Raw genomic sequence first — 26183 nt, forward strand, 5'->3', positions numbered from 1 at the left:
CTTTGAGGAAACAGTGATTTAACGTTAAAAATATAGCGAACGCTAACTGAAAACTATGAGAAGCTTAATGCTAATGAAAACATAACAAACCATGTAACACAACATGCGCTGCATAGCATAAAAATAAGTTACTGCGAAAGGGTTAAAAATAGTCTGGCCAATCTGGGGACCTCGCACACGTGAGGGCCCCTAGGCTACAGCCTAGGCCACATTAGTCTGCACATTAGTCTTACATTAATCTGCGCCTGGTTGTAAAGTGTACACAGGCTGGTACTACCTCTTTAATGAGCAGGGTATGTGATAGGGTGTGCCCCTGCACCAGCCAATCAGGGCATCCGGGTGCATCATATTTACACACACCTCACAACGCACAGTGCAGGGCTAGCATACAGGCACACACACGTTTGTGTGCTGTGCGTTGTACCCACGTTATATGAACTACATACTACATTAAAATAAATATACAGATACAATTTACAATAAAATAATTCTGACAAAGACTATAAAATTTGGTAAATGGCAGGTATGGAAGGCATACCCCATGTGCACTCACAGCTAAAGGTGGCACTAAGTTTACCATCACAAAATTTTAGACTGAAATGCTGATTGGACTATTTAAAAAAAAATGTCTGAATACTGTATGCTTCATTAATATGTTAAATACATGATACACGAGTAAGATATTAAATATGTATGTAGATAACATACAAAATATTATGCTGTGTAAGTTGCCCTGAGTAAGGGTGTCTGTGAAGCAAATTACTAATAATAACTTGCAAACATATTTTTGTGTTTGTCAGAGAATGTAGTTTACATGTCTATTATATTTCTTAACCTCTTTAGTGGGTGAAATGTGTTTATCTGTGTTACAGCAACACACTCTCTGCAGTACCTCTGCACTGCAACCTCTGGTATTCCAGATGCCTCAGGGTTTGAGTCGGTGGGGATGGTGGATGGACAGCCTTTCTGTTCCTATGACAACAAAGTTGGCAGAGAGATTCCCAAGCAGGAGTGGGCAAAAGAGGCAATGGACACACACTACTGGGAGACAAACACTCAGATCTCCCACAGAGTACAGCAGAGTTTCAATGACATCACAACAACAATGAAGAGCATTAACCAGACAGGAGGTGAGTATGAAAACATTTAGTGTGACAGATTTATTTTGTGTCAATGTTTTATAATAAACCTGTTGGCTTGAAGCAAAAAAAAAATCAGAGCTCATAATATTTTCCAAAGTTGATAAATAAGAAATACAATATGTGTGTATTTGTGATGTGACTAATAGTAACAGTTCTCTCTCTCCAGGTATCCACACCTTTCAGAACATGTATGGCTGTGGGTGGGATGAAGAGACTGGTGTCACAGAGGGATATGATCAGTATGGATATGATGGAGAAGACTTCCTTACCTTTGACCTGGAGTCTATGAGTTGGATTCCCTCAATCACACAAGCATTTGAGACTAAATTGAAGTGGGAGTCAAACAGAACAAAAATTCTTCAAAGAAAGATGTACTTAACTGAAGAGTGCATTCACTGGCTGAAGAACCATGTTTACTATGAAAGCAGCACAATACATTGGAAAGGTACAAACACTCTCTTTAGTGCTAAATGTAAGAACTTAATGTAGTCTTGTCTGCTTGGTTTGAAATTACTGATACTAATAAACCATGTGTTTGTGTTTTGAATATGACTGTAGAAAATAAAGTGTTGGGAGGTATTTTTTATGAGTGCCGTGCCTCTTTGCAGGCCCTCCTGAGGTGACCCTGCTACAGAAGGACCCCTCCTCTCCTGTAACCTGCCATGTCACAGGATTCTACCCCAGAGGGATCAATGTGTCCTGGCAGAGAGATGGAGAGGATCTTCATGAGGGTGTGAAGTTGGGGGAGACACTGCCCAATGGAGATGGAACATTCCAGATCAGAAGCTCCCTGAGACTCTCTGCAGAGGACATGAAGATGCACAGTTATACCTGCACTGTACAACACTCAAGTCTGCAGCAGGATGTTTTCAAGGTTCTGAATGAAGGTGAGATCAAGAGAAATGGGTATAAATGACAAGACAGAATGTGGCATTTAAAAGCTTAATTCTTAATCTAACAAACAGCCAAACAGCATGGGGCATATATATATATATTTTTTTTTAAGAATGTTCATCCAACTAAGGTTCTCTGAATGGTTATTTTTAGAATGTTCACTTAGCATTGTTGTGGCTAACATTTTAGCAGCCCCATGTTAAGTCTATGGGCATTTCATCGCAATTTCAACAGAACTGTAAATGTTAATTCAAAAACTGTACATTACACGAAAACATGAGTTAGAAAAGGCACGAGCCACCCTAAATACATTGTGAGTGAGAAAGGAGTAGCTTAACAATTTCATATATAATAGGTGTAGTGTAAAATTGTTGCAGTAATTGCAGTTTTGAACATGTGAAATTTCACTTTTTTTGTCACTGTATCTACTCATTAGCTAGTTTAATACTATGATTTAATACTATACCTACTAGCCTACTAGCTAGCTGAATAGCTAATCCAGTGCTGCCAAACTATGTAAGACAGCTAGCTAGCGATCAATATTAGCTTAGCCTAAATAATGAAAAAGAGAACTTCCAAGATCCTTCTTCAGGTTAGAGGTTGACTCTTTTGAAGCGGACAGCAGTTTGGTTTCTGGCAAACACAGCTTGCATTGTACTGTTATGTTGCGACCTTTGCCAAATTTGAAAGTAAAATGGTCCTGGTATTTCCATGTCATAAACATGTTGCGCTGGTTGCTTTCTGTCTCCATTCTACTATCTTGTGAGTCAGACAGGCTACGCGCTTTTTTCTTCTTTTTTTTTCCGTGAGGGGCATATGGGAGATACACCCCAGAGCTGCCTCTCATTGGATAGATTTTCCAATTGAATAAACATTAAATGAGAAAAAAAAGGAAATTAAACAAAAAAAAATCCAATGTAATCCCTTCAGTAATCTAAATATTTTAAAAATGTAACTGTAATTTGATTACCATCAATTTAAATGGTAACTGTAACGGAATACAGTTACTCATATTTTGTATTTTAAATACGTAGCGCCATTACATGTATTCCGTTACTCCCCAACCCTGTATATATATATATATATATATATATATATATTCATTTATATATGTCAAATTTGGCTGCTTTTAGGAAAAATGTGATGTAAAGGGAGATAATTAGATAATGGATGTTAGTTACAGTATAGATCGATTGTATGATTGTACTGATCCTGCTTCACAGAGGAGAGTTGGAGAAGGGCCTCTACTGAGCAAATTGTTTATTATTATCAGCACCTTGCTTCAAAGGATGTAGTGACATATTTAATACATGACTGTTATCCTTTAATTATAGCACAAGTTTAATTCCATGTTCAGTTGTATGGCTAATATAGTGGTGATATTGAGAGGACAGTCACTGACCTTATTAACGTTACAAGTGCCTACCCATACCTTTCTCCCTCAGAAGAATACAATGTAAATTAGTTTGTAAATGAAGTAGATAAGTATTGTGACTATTTAGTGTTTGAATGATGCTGTCTGCATGATGCTGTCTGTCTGATGTGTGTATTCATATTTACAGGTCTGAGGAATGGCCCTCTTGTCACTGTTATCATCTGTGCCCTGGTATTTTTATTGCTATGATTGGGGTCCATGTACGGAACAGAAGGTGGGTCGGTTCCTCTCAAAATACCCACTGTTCCAGCCTATCACAGGGTACAAACTGATGAAAGAGATGTTCCCCAACCATTTTGAAAAAATGTTTATTGGTTGCATAGATTTAGTAAATAGCATATTGTTTAAATTTTCAGTCATTTCAGATTTTAATATTTCATTTAACAACATGTAACATCATTTCTGTATGTCTTACAAGTAGTATGGAGCTGTACTCCTCATTTTAAATTCTAAAGACACATCAGATTTTTTGGGCCAAAAATTGTGATGACAATTTTCTCCTGAAAAGGTAATTATATTGATTGTCTAATTTGTTGAAAACATCCATTTATGATGTAAAACCAGGTTTGTCCACCTGATGGTGTGACCTGGAGTTGGGCATTTGAAAAACAGAATAAACTCATTAAATCCCAATTCTCCAAATTAAGTTACTTTTATCCAGGAAACCATTAATCATTTTCACAAAAATGTTGGGGGACACCTCTTTCATCCCTTTACACCATCTGATACGATCCAAGTTCAGGACGGTTTGTGTCCTCACCTCTGAGAAAAGGTGCACTGATACAAAGGCAACTTATGTGTGCAGGTTTTTCATGTACTTTGAATTTGAATAATATGCACTATGTTCAACAATAGTATGTTTTGATTCATCCAAATTCTATAGCCTTTGCATGTATGCAGAAGTGGATAGATTGTGAACTGAATCAATGGTCTGTTCATGTTTGTTTTTACAGATGAGCTTTATTGAAGAAAAAAGAACAGAAGAGTGCGTCCTGGTCATTATGAGCCCTGTTTGGTCCTGGAGTGTTATTACGATTCTTTTTGTTTGGAAGTCTGTAGCTCCTGACCTCACACAGGGATAGATTTACTCAGGTAATATATTAGAACTTTCTGAATTCTGATGGACAAGGCTTCCATTTTGGAACCAAGCTCTATAACTACAGTATAATGCTTAACTACAGTATGATGCAGTATGATATATATATATATATATATATATATATATATATATATATATATATATATATATATATATATATATATGTGGCTGTGTCTGTATGTCTATGTGTGTGTGTGTATTTATATTACTTATACTGTATATGAACTATTTTGATACTTGAATGTTGGATTGTTGTTTTTGAATTACCCTTCCCTTTTAGTCCTTTTTTCAGTGTTCTTCATGTGTGTGTAAGAAATCTTTCTCCACTATGGGTCAACACATGGCACTTAACTGACTGACAAACAGTTACGTGACTGTCTCTGAGCTGCTACAACTGGGCATCAATATGATATGAACCAGTCTGTGAGAATAATGTGAAAATGTTTAAAAAAATGTAAACAAAAAAAATAGACAGGAGTATTTTTCTCTAGCGGTCATGCATATCTAGTGTAACCATGTGTCATTACTGGAATTCTCCCACCTTTTTACACCTGTTGTTCAAGTGAGGCTGTCAATCAATTGTGAAAATTGCAATTATTTGTGTACATACTTGTATGTATACAAATAGAATTAAGCTTTGACAGAATTGGTTATTGACAAGTATTGTTTAGCCCTTTATATAATTGTTTTTGTTCAAATTTATACCATTACTCATAAAAACACTATTTTCCTTTGCATATAGTCTGCAGCCTATTTGTCTAGTTCAGTTTTACAGTCCTCATAAAAAGAGGAATAGAGGAATGGACACATCTGTTTTTATTGAGTGAAAATCTTAATCTTTAGCATTTCTACAATGTACATTCTTGGCAGTTTAATGTTCTGTTTTTGTAGTGCATCTACAGAGCCAGTGTTTGAAAATTAAGTGTTGTACAGTCATTTGTCAGGTCCTTTTTGTTTCCCTTGTAGGTTTCTTGAATAGAAAATCCATGTTTTTAAAAACTTCAAGTGAATTTAAACAATACTTGATGCCATCTGCCACTGAGTAATTCACATACCATACCATATATGCTGCCATATGTTTTGTTCTTTGATTTTGATTTCACACAATTAATGGCAGACAAGTTGCAAAGTTTATTTTCTGAATGAATTCCTGCTCCATTTATTAGATATTTGCACAAATGAACCCATCCTTCAAATGTCAAATATTAAGTGGCATCCTTCTTTTCATGGATGGAAGTAGTTTGCTGCTTAATTGTAGCTTTATATTTACTGATAAGTCTTTATTATTATATTTATTGGAAAATACAACGAATGAGTGTGAATGTTTTATGAATGTAGGCCTAGGCACCATATTCTTAGAATCTATGCATCTTTGTTTTCATTAAAATGTTATACATATTGCAGAATTTAGTAAGAGGATATAAGCTAAATTAAGTGTACCTGAGCTATCTGAGTGCTGGCTTTTTACTGGTTTGTTAGTTTTTTTTTTTCTTTTGGAAGTTTCCTTGCATGCTCTGAAAAAAGTTGTGGAAATGTTGTGGAATGTCTTTACATTGTGTCCCATTAATGTCTTCATTCATATCTCATCAGTTTTTGGTAAAGAAATTAGGCAACTGTGAACACCCTCAGCCCCCAACCCACCATGACATATAGCTGTTGAATTTAAATTTGTGATTTACAGTGGTCCATTGCATTTTGTATTTAAACTGAGTAAGTGTAGCAGTATGTATTTACATGTGTGTAGCAGTGTGTATTTAAATGTTTACATGTTAGATGTTTAAGTTGCCAGTGTAATGATAGGAACAAATGGTGGTTTACTTGTTCTCATTCGTGTGCCTGTCGGATGGAGCATGTGCAGAGAGGGGGTCGTCTGCTTGTGTGAGTTGAAAGCTAGGTTTTTAGGCGAACTGCACATATTCTGACAGTGTCTCCTGTAAGCGTGAATGAAGTTACATTGATAAAGAATAATCTCTTTCAAGTTCGACTATGGTGTTGTCATTGAAGAACCCACAGTACAAACAAAACAGTCAGCTTACATTTATTAACTGTAACAGATCCATTGCACCTAGTTCATTTTACTCAGGATAACTGTCTGTGTGTGTCATTAGTGAATGCACCTGACTTAAAACACAACTAACAAGACTCCATAACTGTGGTAGGACAGTTGAGCAGTTGAGCAGCTTGCTGAGCAGGTTAAGTAACTTGGTCAGCGCCATTTTTAATAATTATTTCTTGTTTTTTTTTCTTTGTTGACTGTTATGTTAAATCTATTTGGTGTAGTGGCCACAATGAAAAATAAAATGTAACAAAATAAAATGTACTGTATTTTATAGATTAAAACACTGACCTCACTTGTGCATTATTTTGGACAGTAATATTAAGGAAATGTGACAGTGTTTCACACCATTCTTTACAACTGTACTGATAACCATAAAACTGCAGAGTCCCAGGTGTATGCCTTATGAATCTACATTCATAAAGCTGTATTGGGTTTCTCTGTGTGAAATGGAACCAACCTTGGCATGAACCTTCAAGATTCTGCGAAACCTGGCCCACACTTCAGCTAATGGGATATTCGCCAAATCTCCCATGTATATCACAAACAGCCCCTGAGACCCAATTGAAATAACCCCTCCCCTTCCTCTATGCTCACCCCTTAGGTCTACACTGCAGCTCTACACCAAAACCCCTGGTGTGCTCTGGTGACCCCTAAGGCCTGCCAAGGCACACATACGTTTAAAAATATTTGAAAATAAGATAAAAATGTTAAATTGATAAATAAATAGCTCCATGCTGACTCTACCACAAGTCCTGAATAACAATTAAGGTGCAATTAAGGTATGTTTTAATATGATGAGAAAAAAGCATAATCGACATGATCATTAGTGAGTGTTTCCAGCACAGAAATCATAATGAGCATTTTATGATTATGGTCTGTGTGAAACTGACAACTGGATGCAAAAAGCAAATTTGTTACTTATCTAAATGAATAACTTTGCCTGTGCATCATATTCAGAATCATATATTTCATGAAAGCATATTTTTACTACTGATGAGCATAGGAAACTCCCAAAATTTCACAAATGCGATATACCACCAAGATGTTTACATTTGTATGTGCACATTTTCCTTTTGAAATATGCTGTCTTGTAGGCTAGATTAATATTGTCAGAACTCAGGCAGGGACTCAAGCGCAGACAGAGGAGATGGATGCAAATGGGTTTATTGATCCAACGGGCAATCCGAAAAATCGAAGTCAGGGCAGGCAGAGTCAAAATCTGAGCAGACACGGCGACCAAAACCACAGGGCAGGAACGAGGAGCGAAGTCGGGAAAAACAGGCAAAGAAACAGACCTGGCAGGCAAACACGAAGAAACAAACGGTGAGTAGCGGCACAGTGAACTGAGATGAACTGGCAACGAGACACGACACGAGCAGGACTTAAAAAGGGCAAGGCTGATGAGGAGACGGGATGCAGGTGCGCAGGCAGGCAGGTGGAGACGATCAGTTAATAGGATGGGCGGCGACAGGGCGGAGAGCGGGGCAGGGCTGAAACACAGGGAAAAACAAGAGCACATGGACAGGGAAAAGAAAACCGCCTAAGACACCGCAGTCCTGACAAATATACTGACTGTGTCGATTATTTTGGAGAGTAACATTAAGGGCTTGTGACAGTGTGCCACACCATTCTGTACAACTGGACTTCAGAATCAGAATGTTGCACTTTTGATTCCCAGGTGATGAGCTTCCATTATAGAGATATAAATATCTGCATACATAAGCTACTCCATCCACCTACCATGCGAACATGGGCAACATGTCCAATCAACACATAAACAATTCCTGTGACAGGGCCAATTGAAGTAATTGCCCTCTGTCATCTCCACACTTACCCAGGCATCCCTCAAGTCTACACTACAGCAACATGCTACAATCCCCACTGTGCCACAATACACCCCTGTCTCCCAAGGCCTGCTGAGGACATGGATATGTATAGTAGCCATTGAAAAACTATGATTATTAGAAATTAAAAAGGCCCATTCTGACTCTGCCACAAGTCCAGCATGACACTCCATTGTGCAAACGCAGCAAATCCCGGAGTGTACAACAGTACAACACTCACACAAGATAACTTTCAGGGTTTCAGCGACTGCTACAAGAAACAACCTGCAGGGGTCCTCATGACAGCCTGTCTGTGCCTTTTGCCTGCTGCTTCCCCAAGATTCCAGCAGTGCCTTACCCTGTTTGTGCCTTACCCAATCCAGTTAATCAGTCCCACCTGTGTCTTGTTAGTTTGATCATGTGTTTTTGTGCTCCATATAAACCCTGCCTGTTGGTTTGTGCTCTGCTCAGTCTTAAGATACACTATATGGACAACAGTATTGGGATGCCTGACCATTACATTGTAATGACATTGTATTCAAATACATATACTTTAATATGGAGTTGGTCCCCCTTCTGCAGCTATAACAGCTTCCACTCTTCTTGGAAGGCTTTCCACAAGATTTTGGAGTGTTTCTGTGGGAATTTTTGCCCATTCATTCTGTAGAGCATTTATGAGGTCAGGCACCAATGTTGGACGAGAAGGCCTGGCTCGCAATCTCCATTCCAATTCATCCCAAAGGTGCTCGATGGGGTTGAGGTCAGGGCTCTGTTTGGGCCAGTCAACTTCTTCCACACCGAACTCATCAAACCATGTCTTGATAGTCCTTGCTTTGTCCACTGGGGCACAGTCATGTTGGAATAGAAAAGGGCCTTCCCCAAACTGTTGCCACAAAGTTGGAAGCATAGCATTGTCCTGGTATGCTGAAGCATTAAGATTGCCCTTCACTGGAGATAAGGGGCCTAGCCCAAACCCTGAAAAACAAGTGTGGCCAAATACTTTTGTCCATATAATGTATGTCACCAATACAGAAATCAATGTCCCACAATCTTGATCTCTAAAACCCCTGTGCGTGTCTGCGACACCGTAAAAATTTCTCAACCTTATAACCTTATATTCTGCCTAAGGCAGAAAGATAAATAAAGTTCTATTCTGACATAAAGTCATCATTTAATAACATATATGTAAGCTTTTTAAATGGTACATGAAAATGATGTCTCTGAGTATAACAATTTGTAATTTGTTACTTGCTTAGCAGGTGCCCTTATCTAGAGTAGGTTTCATGGCTTTTCTTTTTAATAGTCTATTACCCTATATGGAGATGGTTGTTTACTGAAATTATTCTAGTCAGTCATCTTGCTCCAGGTGAAATAGCAGGGTGACAAGCCCAGTTCCTTAACAACAATGCCACACTGCTGCATTCTTGTTGCCCACATGTCACCCCATCAGTGTGTATATCCATTTCCTTGTGTTTCTTGGCACCTCACTGCCCTGTATACAGACAACTGTAAAATAAGGGGAAGTCTTATGCTCTGAAAGTCTCTCAAATGTATGTCAAATATTTATATATTTATATATATAGAAGCATATTAACTTTAAAACATTCAGTGACTTCAGCCAAAATGTTCTGATAACAAAACCAGTGCTATGAAATTAGTGTACATTTACAAAGTGAATTATAAACATCTTGAATATATCAGTAATTTCTAGGATGTCTTTGGAATAGAACATGAAATAACATTCATGTATGTTTATCGAGATATGTGATAAGCTAGCTAGTACTGCTTAGTAAAATGATGGTAAACATGTGGTTCATAACAAAAACAATGTGTGCTTCCTGACTGACCCAGACAGAACCAGAATACATAGTTTTGGTTGTGCATTTACATATGGTGGTGGTGTAAAGTAGTGGTCATCATTAAAAAAAAAAAAAAACAGTGAGAGAAACACTGTTACGGTTTCGTCCAGTTGGGCTGTAGACCCAGGGCATGGCTGGCTATCACGGCTCATAGACCCAGACTCTAGACTGCAAGGTAGCTAATCTTGCTGGTTTCAGGAACTCTGCTCTCAGCCTTGAGAGCCCCTGCAGGCAGGTCATGACAGGCACACAGCACCTGTCTGGTGACAGAGGGAGCCAGTGTGGCAGCCCACCACTCCCTTTCATACATTTTGTACTTTGTGGTGCACTGGAAAATGAGGAAATGGGACTCGAATTCGCACCTTCTGTCATTTTAGTCATGAGCTTGGGGCTGGGGGTACCAGCCACCAGGATGGAGTGCTTAGGTTCTCTTTATTTGGAGCAGCTGGTTGGTCATCTCCATGGCGACAGTTCGGGCTGTCTCGGGCAGCCTGCTCCCCTGTCTCATCTTTGGGGTTTGTGGATTGGAGTGGTGCCCTCTGCTGGCCACTGTTGCTGCTATTCTCCACCATGCTGTCAATGGGCACAAGGTGGGACCCTTTGGCTGGCCTGGGGATTGAACAAGCAGAGAGGGGGGGAAAGGAAAACAAACTTTTTTAACATGTAAAGGAGTAGTCCACAGCCAGATAATAAAATCATCACCACTCCCAACCGGGGAATTCTCAGGGACGTTCTCGAAATATCTGCAGTCAGTGGCGCTTGGCAGCCTCCATATCCAAAGGTGAGGTCTGTGCATAGCAGAAGAGGAAGCTAGCTGTGAAGGCGGGGAATCCAGAGGGTGTCTGGGTGTGTCTGGCATTTACATTACAGCACAACCAAAAAATTCAATTATATTTTAGTTACATGATAGTGAAGTAAGGGGTCAGACCCAACACAAACTATATGTCTGTAGTGCTTGTGTTGACCCATTAATCTCTCTCAATTGGAGCACCCCCCCCAGCATACACGTACAAGCTGAAACTCACACCTCCCCTTCCGATGTGTTTTCACATTACGTATTATATTTGTAATATTTGTTATGGACACGTACATGCTTATATATACCTATGGGTATATATAAGCTTATGAAGTTAATCCTTATTTTTTCAGGGGGATAATTGTTGTCAAAAATACTGACTCTGAATTCTGACTCTGAAGTCAATGTAGTTCTCCAGGTAGCCCCTCTTTTTTCAGCAGCTCCAGAACTTGGTTGAATTCGAAAGTTTGTTGTTTTTGCCCTGGCTTTATGGTTTTGCTAGCTAATGCAACATGAGCATATTTAGCAAAGAGTTGCTGTATGTAGAACACACAAATCATCAAAATTGAGTTAATTACTTTTGACGGGCTCAGGGCTATTGCTTGCATTAATTTATGTAGAAGAGGGACTCCATGTTTTGATTGATAAAAAATGAAGCATGGATATAAAACATTATTGGCAAACAAGAAATATTCACATTTATTATTCAAAACAGAGGGAAAATACTCTTTTTAATGAGTACAACATTTGTGTTTAATGACCTCAAATTTTCCATGGCCTCGAAAACTGTGATGTTTGGTGCCACCCAGTGGGGGGTGTCAACTGCAAGTTAAGTGAAGCATCCTTCTGCAAAGCATAAATCCTGCAATAAAGCATAGTTACATTACATTGGGCTTATTGTCACAAGCTTGAAATGTTTTTAACCTGAAATGCTGGAATAAAATAACTATATGTGCAAATATATATAGCTTTAATTTTCTGAAATCCAGGAATGATCTATTAAAAATTTTTAGACATTTTTGTAGTGAACAGTAATTTATGTGGAAGCCTTTATTATATTCGTTTTAAAAAGAAAACATAGATCTTATTCATTTTGTTAAACATGTTTACCATTTAAAATGTGTTTAAAACCTCTTTCAAGTGTAATAAAAAACATAGTTAGAATGGGTGAAAAAGCATAAATAGAACAACACAAAACTTCATTTCTATTTCATTTCTGTTTATAGTTGGACAGATTAAAGGTAGCAAGTAAATAGTGTTTTGTGTTTTGAGGAGAATATACTTTATCAGTTCATCGTATTTTGCAATTAATGAAATGTATGTGTCTGTGTTGCAGCAGTCCACTCCCTGCAGTACCTCTGTACAGCGACCTCAGGTATTCCAGGCTTCCCAGGGTTTGTGGCTGTGGGGATGCTGGATGGAGAGCCTTTCTGTTCCTATGACAACAAAATCGGCAGAGATATTCCCAGGCAGGAGTGGGCAAAAGAGGCAGTGGACCCAGGCTACTGGCAGAGAAACACACAGATCTCACACAGAGCACAGCGAAGTTTCAAAGACATTGCAGTAGCAATGGAGCTTTTGAACCAGACAGGAGGTGATTGTGAAAACACTTAGTGTGACATTTTGCATGCACGTTTTGTACTAAAACTGTTAGAGTGAATCAACACCTAAATAACTAGCTGTATTTCCTTGAAAATACATAATAATATTTCCCATCCACCTTTTTTTAATAAATAAGTTATGTTTGTATTAATGAGATGAGTAACAGGCACATATTTGTATTTCCAGCTATCCACACCTTTCAGAATATGTATGGCTGTAATTGGAATGAAGAAACTGGCAACACAGAGGCGTACGATAAGTATGGATATGATGGAGAAGACTTCCTTACCTTTGACCTGGAGACTATGAGTTGGATCCCCTCAGTCCCACAAGCATTTAAGACAAAATCAAAGTGGGAGTCAAACCGCGCGCAAACTGAGGGAAGAAAGAAGTACTTAACTGAAGTGTGCATTGACTGGCTGAAGACGTATGTTAACAGCGAACGGAACACGCTGGAGAAGAAAGGTAGAAATTCTCTCCCATACTAAATATAAGAACTTATATACTTGTTTATTCTATTTGAAGTTGCTAATTTTGATGCTTAATTTTGATGACTACTTTTGCATTTGTGTTTTGGATATGACTAAATAAAAAGTGTTGGGAGGTATTTTTTATGAGTGCCGTGCCTCTTTGCAGGCCCTCCTGAGGTGACCCTGTTACAGAAGGACCCCTCATCTCCTGTAACCTGTCACGCCACGGGCTTCTACCCCAGAGGGATGAGTATCTCTTGGCAGAGAGATGGAGAGGATCTGCATGAGGATGTGGAGTTGGGGGACACTCTGCCCAATGGAGATGGAACATTCCAGATCAGAAGCTCCCTGAGACTCTCTGCAGAGGACATGAAGATGCACAGTTACACCTGCACTGTACAACACTCAAGTCTGCAGCAGGATGTTGTCAAGGTTCTGAATGAAGGTGAGATCAAGAGAAAGGGGGAAGAGGCAGGAAGAGGGACTGTGGTGGGGAGAGAGAGGCAGGGAGAGAGTTGGTGAGAGTGAAAGGAAGAGACATGGATGCTCACTTTTAAAAGCCCTTCATTTAACCTTAAATAAAGTGTATTGGGCAAAGTACTCTACACATAAACTATTACTAAAAATGAAACCATGTAACTTAAAAGTGAAACATATTCTTCAGTCATTTCTGGTCAGAGAGAGCTGGGGAACAGAAGAAATGTAACACTGCATGTGTGTGTGTGTGTGTGTGTGTGTGTGTGTGTGTGTGTGTGTGTCAGGGAGCTGAGAAACACAATCGGATCAAAACCAGTTTTTGAATTAATGAGCCAGCCAGGGTCCTCAAAGGATACTCAGGGCAGATATGCATTGGCAAACGTGTCAAATTTGGCTGAAAAATGTGATGTAAAGGCATGTGATTACATAATACACCATAGTTTCATGTTAGTTACAATGTAGATTGTACACCCATGATCCTAGTTCGCGGTGTTTTGTAAGTTGCCCTGGAAAAGGGTGTCTGGTTCCAAGGGATGTAGTGACAACTATATTTAATACATGACTGTTATACTTTCATTGTAGCACTGATTTCATAGCAGTTCCAATTAAATGGTTAGTAGTGTAATGGTAATATTGACAGCACAGTCAGTTGTTGGAGAAGGACGCACTGACTAATGCTACCACACATTCATTTCTCGTTTTGAATTCAGTGTAAATTCATATGTAAATGAAGCAGGGAGTTATGATCCCTGACTGCGATTGGTGTTTGATGGTTGATGTCTGCGTTCGTGTGTTCATGTTCACAGATCTGGAGAATGTACCCCTTATTGGTGTTATCATCTGTGTTGTGATGGCAGTTCTTATGAGTTCCATTGCTGTGATTGGGTTCACTGTGTGGAAAGGAAAGTCTGGTGAGTAAGAAAAGGTGCACTGATACACAGGCAACTTTTACGTATGCAATTTTTTTTGCACATATCCCATCATTTGAATAAGATATGAAAACATGCAGGAAGTTCAACAATAGTATGTTAATCTGAATTTCAGTCTTTGAATGTTTGCACAGGTGGATAGATTGTGAATTGAATCAGTATTTCATTTTTGCTTTTAAAGGTGAGCCCTACTGGAGAAAAAAGAACACATCTTCATCATTATGAAGATGGCCCCTGTCTGCTCCTGTAGCATTACTTTCATTCTTATACCTCTGATTTTTTCAGCTCTTTCTCTAATTCATTTTTAGTAAGGTAATAGGCCCAGTAAAGAGAGGCCAAACTCTCCACATCATGATAGGAGACTCTTCCATTTTGGTTCCATTAATGTATTCCTGGTATACAAACCCTTACTGTCTTGCTATAGTGATCAAAAGCCCTGAGTGAGGACAAAAAAGAAACTTATATTGAATAGTGTTCTGCGAAGGGAGAAAGAAGTTAATTGATGAAATTGTACACTATGATACTCTAACACTTTGGTACTCTAACTTGTCATCAAGCAGACATACACATAAGTGTATATATAGATATGTGTGCGTACTTATGGACATGTCTGTTTATAATGTATAATAATGAAAAGAAGAAGATGAAGAAAGCACTTTATGAAGCACTTTATACTTAAAGGCAGCTTTGAACTTAGCTAGTCTATTTGGGCAGATTGTTCTAGAGCTTAGGAGCTTTTGCTCTTTGATTTTGTCCAGTGGCCTTTGTGGCTGATCACTGCTACATAGAGTTTAAAAGACAGTAATATTGAAGTAATCATTAAAATGTTGAAAGCAGTTATAAAACCAGAAGCCAGGGCAATGAGGCTGGGACTGAAGTTAGATGATTTTTCTCTTTAGTCCTAGTCAGGAGCCCAGCTGCTGTGTTCAGTTCTATACAGGGTTAAAAGGTGAGTAATTTATGCATGATCCAAACCATGTCTTGCTTTAAAAGAAATCAGTGAAATGTGAAAAGCAGTTCAGAACTAAGTGAGAGCCAGGGCAATGAGGCTAGGACTGAAGTTAGATGATTTTTCTCTTTAGTCCTGGTCAGGAGCCCAGCTGCTGTGTTCAGTTCTATACAGGGTTAAAAGGTGAGTAATTTATGCATGATCCAAACCATGTCTTGCTTTAAAAGAAATCAGTGAAATGTGAAAAGCAGTTCAGAAACTAAGTGAGAGCCAGGGCAATGAGGCTAGGACTGAAGTTAGATGATTTTTCTCTTTAGTCCTGGTCAGGAGCCCAGCTGCTGTATTGTGAACTAACTGGAGAGGTGAAAGTGCCTGATGATTAAGATACAGTGTGTTGCAGTAGTCTAGTCATGAGGAAATGAAGGCATGAATGACTTTCTCCAGATCAATGCATGACCGGAAAGCAAAATGAGCTTCTTTATGTGCTGTTCCAAGTTTAAATAGAAATACCTTCCAGTAGGTTTCATGATAGTGGTAAGTGAATGGAGTTTATATCAAAGGGTCTCAGTTGCATGCTTGGATCTTCAGCTCAGTATAGCTCATACCTTTGTTGTGGGCAATGGCTAACTGAAGTAATTCAACATGTGTATCATTCATGTAAGATCACCAGCAATACAAAAAATGTGAAATCTCTAATTGCTAGACTCTTAACAGATAACTGTAACATATGTTGTATCACACTTCTTCATGTATCGAAAATTATTATACATTGTCAATTACTGTTGATTGTAAAACTACTTAATATTTAAAATGCTACTCGTTATTACAGAGCTGTGTGCCGAGTTGGTACATCTTCACACATTTGTGTCCTTTTATGTTCTGTTTGTGCTGCAATTCCTATCACTTTATAAAAGGCATTGTACTGTTGATCTGATGCACTTTTGCTGGCAACAGTTAGCAGCTTCCCCTTTGTTTGTTTCAGGCTATAGTTCAACAGACTAAATATTAGAAATATTACTAAAAACTTTTTCCATTCAAACGAGACATTAAAACAAGGTAATACGTTACTGATGAGATTATTTGCAAGAGAAATTCTTTAATTATTAATGTTTGTCATGTTAAATGTAATTTTTCTATGTGTGCCGTCCAAATCTGCCTCTACTACAACAGCTATACATAATCAAAATTAATAGCTTAATTTTTCCAGTTCTCTACTTGAAAAGCTACTACCAGAAACTCTTCAGCTGGAAGTCTAATTGTTGCTAGCTTTATGAAGCTGCTAGTTTTTGTGGCTGACTGATTTTTATTCTGTGATTCTGTGTTTTCTCTCATTTATTTGCACATAAGCATGTAACCTCAGTGATCCTCAGACAGAACCATATATGTACATGTGAAAGGATTTCAGGTTGAATTTAGACAACAAAATAAGGAACATTAGGTGGGCCTGGGTATATGAGGGGCTCCCTGTGAGTGGGCTTGGGTTGGTTTCAGGTTTAAAATTCCTACCCACTCAAGTCACACATTGTGGGGTCTGGAGTGATACTTCTTGAAGGCCATGTGTAATGATGGTTTGTTCCAACTTTATCCCTTTAGCTCATTCCTTTACTCTTATTTCATGTCTTCACAACTGTAAAGATGCTAAATGGCAGCTTGCTGTGATGCCGGGAGGGACTGGCACAGGAGCAGAGGGCTGCCTCCATGTCTGCATCACCCCAGCAGCTGTGTGTTCAGCTCCCCTGGAGCCTCAGCTGCTTAGGGCTGGATTCCAGAAGTTCTAAATTGCAGAACTGCCCCACTTCTGTAGGGGACACATGAAAGAAACAAGATATTTCCCTGATTGTCTCCTCCAGCAAGTAAAGGTTAGGACTTACTTTTGGATTGACTAAAGCGGTTGTTTCTTGGATTTGCAATGCCAGTGTGGATGGTTCTGTTTTGCATTTTAGTTGCTGGCATTTACTTTGGAGAGCATTTATATTTTACCTGCTGTCAAAATAAAAACCTGACTTTTTCTGGTCTTGTTCCTCCTCTCTACCACCACCAAGTGACCACAGCTGACACTATCTGATACTACTGTTCACATACATACATGTTTGACAGTTCTCTGTTGGCTTCATGATTGAATGTAAAGCACAATTATTAGCACTTAGCTGTCAGAGGCCATTAGGGAACCAGAAGTAACTTAATTAGAAGATTAAAGTGAGACATTGCTGTTGCAACTGTGTCTACTGTGTATAAATTACATTAGCATAGGTCTACCCCAAATTCGTTCACAGTGGTTAAATATGAGCAACATATGAACCATATGAACAGAAAAAAATACATATAATTTTTTCAAATGTATAGCTTTCAACATTTTCTAAAATTTTAAAATTGTAATTGCACTTTAATCTCTCATTCCATAGAACAACATTATCTCCATGTTAATAGTCTATGTTTCACTTTCATTTAGTAACTTTAACTTTAAACTGTATACATGTTTATTTATGCCAGTATCAAACTCTTTAATATTCTATGTCACATCTGTAGGAGGAAAATTGAAAAACATGAAAAACTCATGTATAGCATTCCTGCCTGCTGTACCAATGACACAATGACACAATGCAACACAGATAAACTGCATCAATAAACAATAAATTTTTCTGTCGGAAGAAAAAGTTTCAAACTGCCAAACAGAGGTAATCTGCACGGATTCTGCTGATGTCACTGCTGTGGACCACAAATCTCTCCTCAGCCAATCGCACGTCCTGCTCTGCTCATGGTACTTCAGCCGCTTACTTTTGTTCCTGGCACCATTTTTTGTACAAGAACATTTACAATTCACGCCAGGCTCATTTAGAGGCCAAAAAACAGAAACAAAACAAACTGCGGAGGATGGCAAGGCACATACATGAAATTTAGTAATTATTTATTTGGGTACACATAAAATAAATATAGTATGGCTACAGGCTTTGAGGCAGGAGCTTCCAGGTTTTTTGTTCATTATATTCGATCAGTATTAGAGATTTGCAATACTAAGAAAGTTCAAATAAAAATGAGTGAAAACCAGGCACCTTTGTGTATGTCAAACTTTGCTAACAGTATTGTAATGTCAGCCAGGCTTTCTACAACTATATGTATAACATTTTTGCCTGCTGCATCAATAAACCCACAACTGTAATAAACTGCACCAGTAAACTCAATGTTCTGGGTCATCACAAGAAAGAACGTGGAATATTAATGATTAGAAAATTCAGAACACTGTTTTTGAATTTATGCTTGACCTGTCCAGACATCTGCATTATAGGCATCAAACACATTTGCAAAATAATAAAATGGACCAGTGATGTCAGATGATTGAAACCTTGACCCAAAATTCCTGCTTACTTCCTTTTCACAGGTGGGTGTTAAAAGAAAAGAATCAAGAAAGTGAGCTGGAATTAGCTGGTTTAATGTTTTTGGCATTTCGTCAAAATTTTCTACTGTATAGTATGGAGCCCTTTAAATGACATGTTCAAAAAAAATAAAAATTCCCTTTAGAGATGCACACCCTTAATTTACCAGTCTGTACCCATGGTATAAAATCATACCCTTATTAATCTAATTAGATAATCTAATAGATTAATTTATTAATCTATACCCACAATTTACGATTCTGTACCCAAACTTAAAAGATCATACCCTAAGTTTATCTATCCATATCCATAATTTAGTAATTGGAACCTTTAAATTAACTGAGATAGACTCAGCGAAACTTGTTTTAAACAATGTTTAAAACAAGAGAAAAATTATCAGAAATGAGCATATTTTACATTTAAAATGGAATAGCTAAAACAATGAAAAGCGCATTTTTAATACAAATAAATTCTAATTAATTAATTAATTCGAGTTTTAGAATTAGAATTTGAGTTTTAGACTAATTTTAGAACTAAAGGTAGAAAATATTAAAGTCAGCACATTTTATAATCATTATTAGAAAAAAAACAAATGATTTTAATAGGATATTTTTGCTCTTGCAAAAGGTTTTAAAATGGTTAAATTATGGAGAGTTTTCCATGACATCACTGTTTCTAATACCTGAATACAATTAAGTGAGCTTCACTTTCAAGCTACAACTTGTCTTTTATTCTTTGTTTTGACTAGTCTCTCCCTGACCACAGCTGCAGAAGTGTACCGATGCAGCTCGCATAGCCATTTTGCCACCAGTGAAGGGTGAAAGGAACATGCTTTAATTGAATGCATGATTTAAGGATAGGAAAAAACATAGTTTAATGATTGAAATGGAGCGGATGATCGTTTTGCTGATCCTATGTCACATCAGCGCCACATTTGCTGGTGAGTCTTATTCTGGGAGGGCTATGTGATGTTGTTTTAAAGTCCTAGGGTGGGTCTTTTATTTTTTATTTCGATCATAATGGTGGGTCCTGCATTTTTTAATTTCAGCGTTTTCATTTCCCAAATATATTCATATGTGTTTATATGTAAGATCTGTTTTGCATGTTTATTTTTAATACTTTGCTACTTCACCTCTGTCACACAAGCCAACCCTACCTAGCTGCAGGTAGAATTTGCCTGTTAGTGCTGGTCTAGGACGAGGTTTCCCGACTACAATTCAATCTTAACAATTGTAATTTAAACAGCAAACCTAGTCCTACACCATCACTTCACTGTGTTATTGAGAATTTGTAGAGGGGTCAAGAATTTTTTTCAATGACACAGGGAGAGTCACATAAGAATATGTGTAGCTTGTGATTTTTTTTTCCAACTAGTTCAGCAATGATCCATTCCCTTCTCGGAACAATACACTGTTTCTAATATCCTGGGCATGGTCAACTTGACTGTCTAAGCCCACCTCTCTTGAGTGATCTGACAAGGTACAGTAGTCATGCATAAAGGTGTTCGTGGGAGAGGAAAGGCTTGTGATTTAGCCCCACAAATGGAATTTAAGGGTTTATTTAAATTACTTATCCTTGGTAGGTTTCACACCATTCTCTGTTCATTTATACACAGATCAATATTTACTGAAGTCATTCTAGTTAATTCTGTTCTGTAAAGGTTACACAGCACTGCCCTTTCTGAGAAATGTAACTGGAACATGTTTGGAACACTGGGCAACAATCCCAGTGCCTTAACCACAATGTCTTACTCCTGCATTCCTGTTGAAGTGCCAGTTGCACAGACTTGTGAATTTCAGTTGCTCTGGCATGAGGAGGTGGGAAGGTGGGATTCTAAGTAATATAAAAAATAAGAAAAAAAAAACATATAAAAAAAAGAAAATGCACAGCTTGTACAACCTGATTGTGTGTCACATGTGTAGTGTGTATTCATGGACACTTGAATTGGGAGACTCTTGCACTGTACTGATCCAGGTATATTGCTTGCGTGAGTATCTTGATTTCAGGGCTACACTGATGTGATTGATACACTGAGCTCTGAGGGACAGGCAAGTAATTAAATGGATGACACAACAGAAGTTTGATCCTTTAATTTTAATCAGAGCCAAGGTAGATTTGAGTGCTGGTGTTGCTTGCTGTTTGAGGTGGTAATTTTCCCCAAGTCTTTATCTCCCTCTGGTTGGAGTGTTGCAGTTGTCTTTATATGGAGCAGCTGGTAAGGCTTTTTTCCACAGTACTGCTGGTTTTATCCTGATTCTCTCTCATTTTAGGGATTTGGGAGATTTAAATGGTGGCCTCTTTTGGCAACTGTGCTCTCCCTCCCCAATGCATGGTCGCAGGGTACTGGTTGGGAATCTGTGGCAGCACTGAAATATGTAATGCAATACTCCACAGCAAGGCAGTAAAAATAAACACTACTACATGATTCATTGATATGTTAGGTATATGGTGTGTAACTAGAACCCTCAGTTTTGCTCAGTCTGTTAACTTGCATGTATTTCACTTCTTTGACACCAAGAGATTGTTGTATTTTTTCAAGTCACCTGTTAAACAATAATCTTGTTGTACCCAATCATCAATGGTGATTACTTAATTACTACTAATTAAGTGGAAATGACAGAGACATTTTGGTCCAGCTCTGTCACATGTTGAATTCAGTCCAGCTATTTAGAACAACAGACAATAATGAAATGTGTGAAATGTAATGCAGGGGTGTGTTAATTTTTCATTGTTTGAAGAGCAATGGGACAATTATACTTAAAATTACTTAAAAAAAGAGTGCAGTCAGATTTTCCCTGCAAAATAAAAAAGAAGGGATATGTGACATAAACAAGTAACTGGTAGGGCCTGAATGATATGAAAATGGTGAATATTATGTTGCTCAGTTAAAATAAAAAAGCAGGATTCTTATATTAACCAGACTCCTGCTATGTACCACATTTAACTACAGCTGTTTGTCCTTTATCCTCCAACAATATCTGGCCACACAGCAATGTTTAATGTCACATTCATCTCCATTTCCACAAACCTGGGATAAAAGCTACTGGATTTGGAATGATACTCTGCAGCAGATTACCAAGTGCCCAATTTTACCGGGAACCAGGGATAGCTTTACTGGGAGAGACGAACCCTTCTATGTAGATGTGTTCAATAGATGTTCAGTGTTGTGCACAGGGCCAGGGCTATAGGGGTGCTTAGGGGTGCACCCACAGTTGTCTCCTTATATCTCGATGTTTGCATAGTATTTATTGCTTTTTTAATATATGACAAATGGATTGCAGGTGCACCCCTCTGTATTTTCTCCTGGCACCAAGCCTGGTTGTGTGTTTTCCTACTTGAGGACAACCAGTTTGCCCAGGAAATTACTTTATGCCTATACCTTAACATATCACCATAAACTACTTGCAAGTGCCACTGTGTGGGCATTGCAATTTAAGTGCACTGAATACGGCAACAAACCTCAGAGGATGTCATCATATGCCGGAAACATGCAGATCTCATTGTTGGACACAAATGCAGTCATATTATTAAAGTAACTGATGAGAATGTAAATAATGATACATGTAGATTACTGTTATCTGTACAATCATTTTTTTTTGCAAAAATTCAGTTGAACATTTTAATGATATTCATTTATAGATGAAAATATATATGCCACTGATTTGTTTTTGTTAAACATGTTTACTGTTTAACATGTGTTACTTGTTTCCAAAGTAAATAAAAACAGTCACACTTCTCAGCTAATTCACACCAAAAATATATGTGCACTTATTTAATTTGGGTGTTGTGTACTTATATACTGCTGTACTAATTAAGTTTAGCAGGTAAATAAATTTATTCAATGATAAGAACCATTTAATTGTGAGGTTAAGTCTGGTGGCTTCAAAATAATCACTCATTGAATCATCAAAATCCAGTTTCTAGCATTTCAAAAATAAACTTCATGGAGAAATAACTACACACAGTGAGGAAAGCTGTAGCACCTTATTTGCATAGTGTGCTTCTGGGCATTGCAATCAACAGCATATACAGGCTATTTCCTTCAAACAACTTGTGGAGCTGACTACAAACGAATTCGAGTTCCAAAATGCAAAATTCTACAAGCGTGCATGCGTGCATGTGTGTCTGTGTCTGTGTCAGTGTTTGTGTGTGTATGCCTATCGTGTTTCTGAATTAATGAAATGCATTTATTTGTGTTGCAGCGATCCACTCCTTGCAGTACCTCTGTACAGCAACATTAGGTATTTCAGCCTTTCCAGAGTTTGTGGCTGTGGGGATGGTGGATGAAGAGGATTTCTCTTACTATGACAGCAACATCCGCAGAGAGATTCCCAGGCAGGAGTGGGCAAAAGAGAAAGTGGAACCAGAATACTGGGAGAAAAACACAAAGCACTTCAACTTGGAAGAGCAAAGTTTCAAAGAAGAGATGGAAAATGCAATGCATCGCTTTAATCAGACAGGAGGTAAGCACAGGAAACACACTGGGCCTCATTCATCAAAATGTTCATAGAAATGAGCGTATCTTATTCTTGGGAAAAGTTTGTACGAAAAGTAATTTGGTGGAGAATGACTGCCATTTTTTCATGACCTTGTTGTGTAAGATTCAACCAATCAATGTCATATTGCACATCCCCTCTGATACATGCAAGAGCATGCTGTTTGCTGTGCCCAAACACATCCAACAGTATTTCAGCACTCTGATAGTGTGCTCCAACACCGAAGGAGTGGGTGTATGTGGTTTTATACAACCTGTCGTTGTGTCTGCTACCAATTTTAGGTATATATAACGCTTTGACCAAAAGGTTTGATAACTTGTCCTGCACCCTCTGCACTTGGGAGCTTCACATACGTTGACCTTATTTATTTTGGCGGACTTTTTAGCTTCAGATAATAACGATGGGTTTACTTTTGTAATGTGGTTTGTTTCTCAAATCCAACACACCAGTAATAATCGCCAAGGTTAGGAATTCAGGTGCAGAATCAAATTGCCTGCTTTTCGGCACTTAACCTCCATCACCTACAGTATAGACAGGTAAGCAATTATAATTAGGTGAGTCCGTTACTTACAATATAAACCTACTAATTAGATTAGCTTAATTGTTTTTTTATTGCCGATTGCATTGAGTCTTTATTATGGATGGGACAATATAGTTATCTCATGATTCTGTTCGATATATGATATGAGGTTCACGATTCGATATCACTACAATTCGATAGAGCCAAATAACAGTTCAGTAACAAAGTATGAATATTCAGAATTGATATTTAATTTTTAGCCAGCAAATAAAGGTAATGTGGTAATGCAAAGTAGCAAATTTGCCTGTATTTCTGTTTTGTTTACCGTGGAGCTGCACGGTTTTCCTACCCTGTCAAATTACAAATGGTCTTTGTCTTGTCAACAACTCGTTTGTTGTTTTCATACATCACTGGAAAGCCGAAGTGTTGCCACACATGCGATTTCAGCATAGCAGGAGCATTCTCAATACACTATTAAAATCAGACTTTTGATTACGGGTTGCAGCCATTTTCAAGTTCTAGTAATCGAGCTGTTGTCTCTACAGTTACGGTTGTAGGCCCTGCTGCATACAAAATGGCAAATTTTTGGCGCCCTCTGTTGTATAAAGTGTGTAATTGCAACAGAGAGATTTTGGTGGTTGTAAGATCATCCCAGATCATCTCGTTTGTGGTTAAATACCAGGGTACAGTGCAAAGTAGCAAATATCGCAATAACATTTTCTGACTTACAAAATGGATCGTAATATTTTTGGGTCGCGATATACCGAATTTCGATTTATTGTCCCATCCCTAGTCTTTATGTATTTCTACCCCAAAAGCTCATTTTGTCTACATATATAATTTATACTTGTGTAGTTTTATCTGAGTGGTATAAACGTCGTCTTTCCAAATTTGTGCGCTTGTGTATGAGATAGGAGTTGTCTAGAGGCAGCCATGAAATTCATCTGTATGTAGCAACAAATTCCATCTGAAAGCAAATTGATGAATTCCAAAATGTTCGCAATTTTGTACCATTGATGCTAACTTTACACAGCAGTGTGCTGTGGTGGTGAGCAACAGGGCTTGTAACCGAAAAGTTGCTGGTTCCATTCCTTGCTGACGCACTTGTGTTTCATCCTTGCACAAGGTACTTAACTTACATTTGCCTCAGGGTATATCCATCTGCATAAATGGATAACATGTAAAAGTTGTAACCTATGTGTATAGATCTGGATAAGAGCATCTGATAAAAGACAATAATGTCATGTAAAAATGTTCATACACATGATCAGTGAATTGTGTCCACTGTGAATAAGCAGGACAAAATGTCTGTATTGGTGAGAAGAGCATCAGTAAAGGTTTTCTCTTTCAAGGGGTCCACACTCTCCAGAGCATGAATGGCTGTGAGTGGGATGATGAAAATGACAAGATAGAGGGGTTCTTCAAACATGGATATGATGGAGAAGACTACCTTACCTTCTACCTGAAGAATATAAGATTTCCACAGACAGCCACAGCAATTACTTCACAGAGTGATAATGAAAGTAAATTAATTGATTGCACTAGGTGGCTGAAGAGGTTTGTTCAATATGGACGAAGCACACTGGAAAGAAAAGGTACAAATACTCCTTTTTGAACAAAATTTAAGAATGTGTTGCAGCTGAGTTTGTTCCATTGGAAGCTGCAGTGTCTGATTAATCCTGTATCTGTGCTTTGAATATGAAAAGATTAAGTAAAGGGAGGTATTTCCTATGAGTGTTCTGTCTTTCTGTAGTCCCTCCTGAGGTGACCCTGTTACAGAAGGACCCCTCCTGTCCTGTAACCTGCCACGTCACAGGCTTCTATCCTAGACCGGTCAATGTGTCCTGGCAGAGAGATGGAGAGGATCTGCATGAGGATGTGGAGCTGGGGGAGACTCTGCCCAATGGAGATGGAACATTCCAGATCAGAAGCTCCCTGAGAGTCTCTCCAGAGGACAGGAGGATTCACAAATACACCTGCACTGTACAACACTCAAGTCTGAAGGAGAATATTGTCAAGGAACTGAATGAGGGTGAGATATTCATATAAAGCAAAGGGAGAGTGTGAACAGGGAGAGTTAGAGACTGGGACAGAGAGAGAGAGAGGTGGAGAGTCTGTGAAAGAGAGGAAGACAGAGAACCATAAAAGTTGTGTAACACTTGGGAGAGATCAGACGTCCAAACATATTCATATTGAAACTTAATGTTGAATGTTGAATATTGATTGTTTTAGGGAAAATGTGATGTAAACCAAAGTAATCAT

General features: G+C 38.2%; 3 protein-coding genes across 3 annotated transcripts; all 3 read left to right on the forward strand.

The window, feature by feature from the left end:
• Nucleotides 1–868: 868 nt before the first annotated feature.
• On the forward strand, nucleotides 869–2058 carry LOC118793029 (major histocompatibility complex class I-related gene protein-like; the record flags this gene model as incomplete). Its single annotated transcript, XM_036550975.1, has 3 exons — nucleotides 869–1130; nucleotides 1309–1587; nucleotides 1751–2058. Coding segments are annotated over 3 exons (849 nt in total), but the record flags the coding sequence as incomplete, so codon positions are not given.
• Nucleotides 2059–12270: 10212 nt separating this feature from the next.
• Nucleotides 12271–14943, forward strand: LOC118793030 (class I histocompatibility antigen, F10 alpha chain-like). Its single transcript, XM_036550976.1, has 6 exons — nucleotides 12271–12274; nucleotides 12444–12701; nucleotides 12896–13174; nucleotides 13346–13624; nucleotides 14463–14567; nucleotides 14767–14943. The coding sequence occupies exons 1-6, from the start codon at nucleotides 12271–12273 to the stop codon at nucleotides 14808–14810; spliced, it is 969 nt and encodes a 322-aa protein (XP_036406869.1). The 3' UTR covers nucleotides 14811–14943.
• Nucleotides 14944–19722: 4779 nt separating this feature from the next.
• On the forward strand, nucleotides 19723–25970 carry LOC118793031 (class I histocompatibility antigen, F10 alpha chain-like). Its single transcript, XM_036550977.1, has 5 exons — nucleotides 19723–19845; nucleotides 21091–21120; nucleotides 23108–23368; nucleotides 25274–25516; nucleotides 25675–25970. Exons 1-5 carry the CDS (start codon nucleotides 19782–19784, stop codon nucleotides 25968–25970), a joined length of 894 nt encoding a protein of 297 aa, XP_036406870.1. The 5' UTR covers nucleotides 19723–19781.
• Nucleotides 25971–26183: the final 213 nt, after the last annotated feature.

This window comes from Megalops cyprinoides, chromosome 18 (assembly GCF_013368585.1).
Source record: "Megalops cyprinoides isolate fMegCyp1 chromosome 18, fMegCyp1.pri, whole genome shotgun sequence".
NCBI classification, from domain to species: domain Eukaryota; kingdom Metazoa; phylum Chordata; class Actinopteri; order Elopiformes; family Megalopidae; genus Megalops; species Megalops cyprinoides.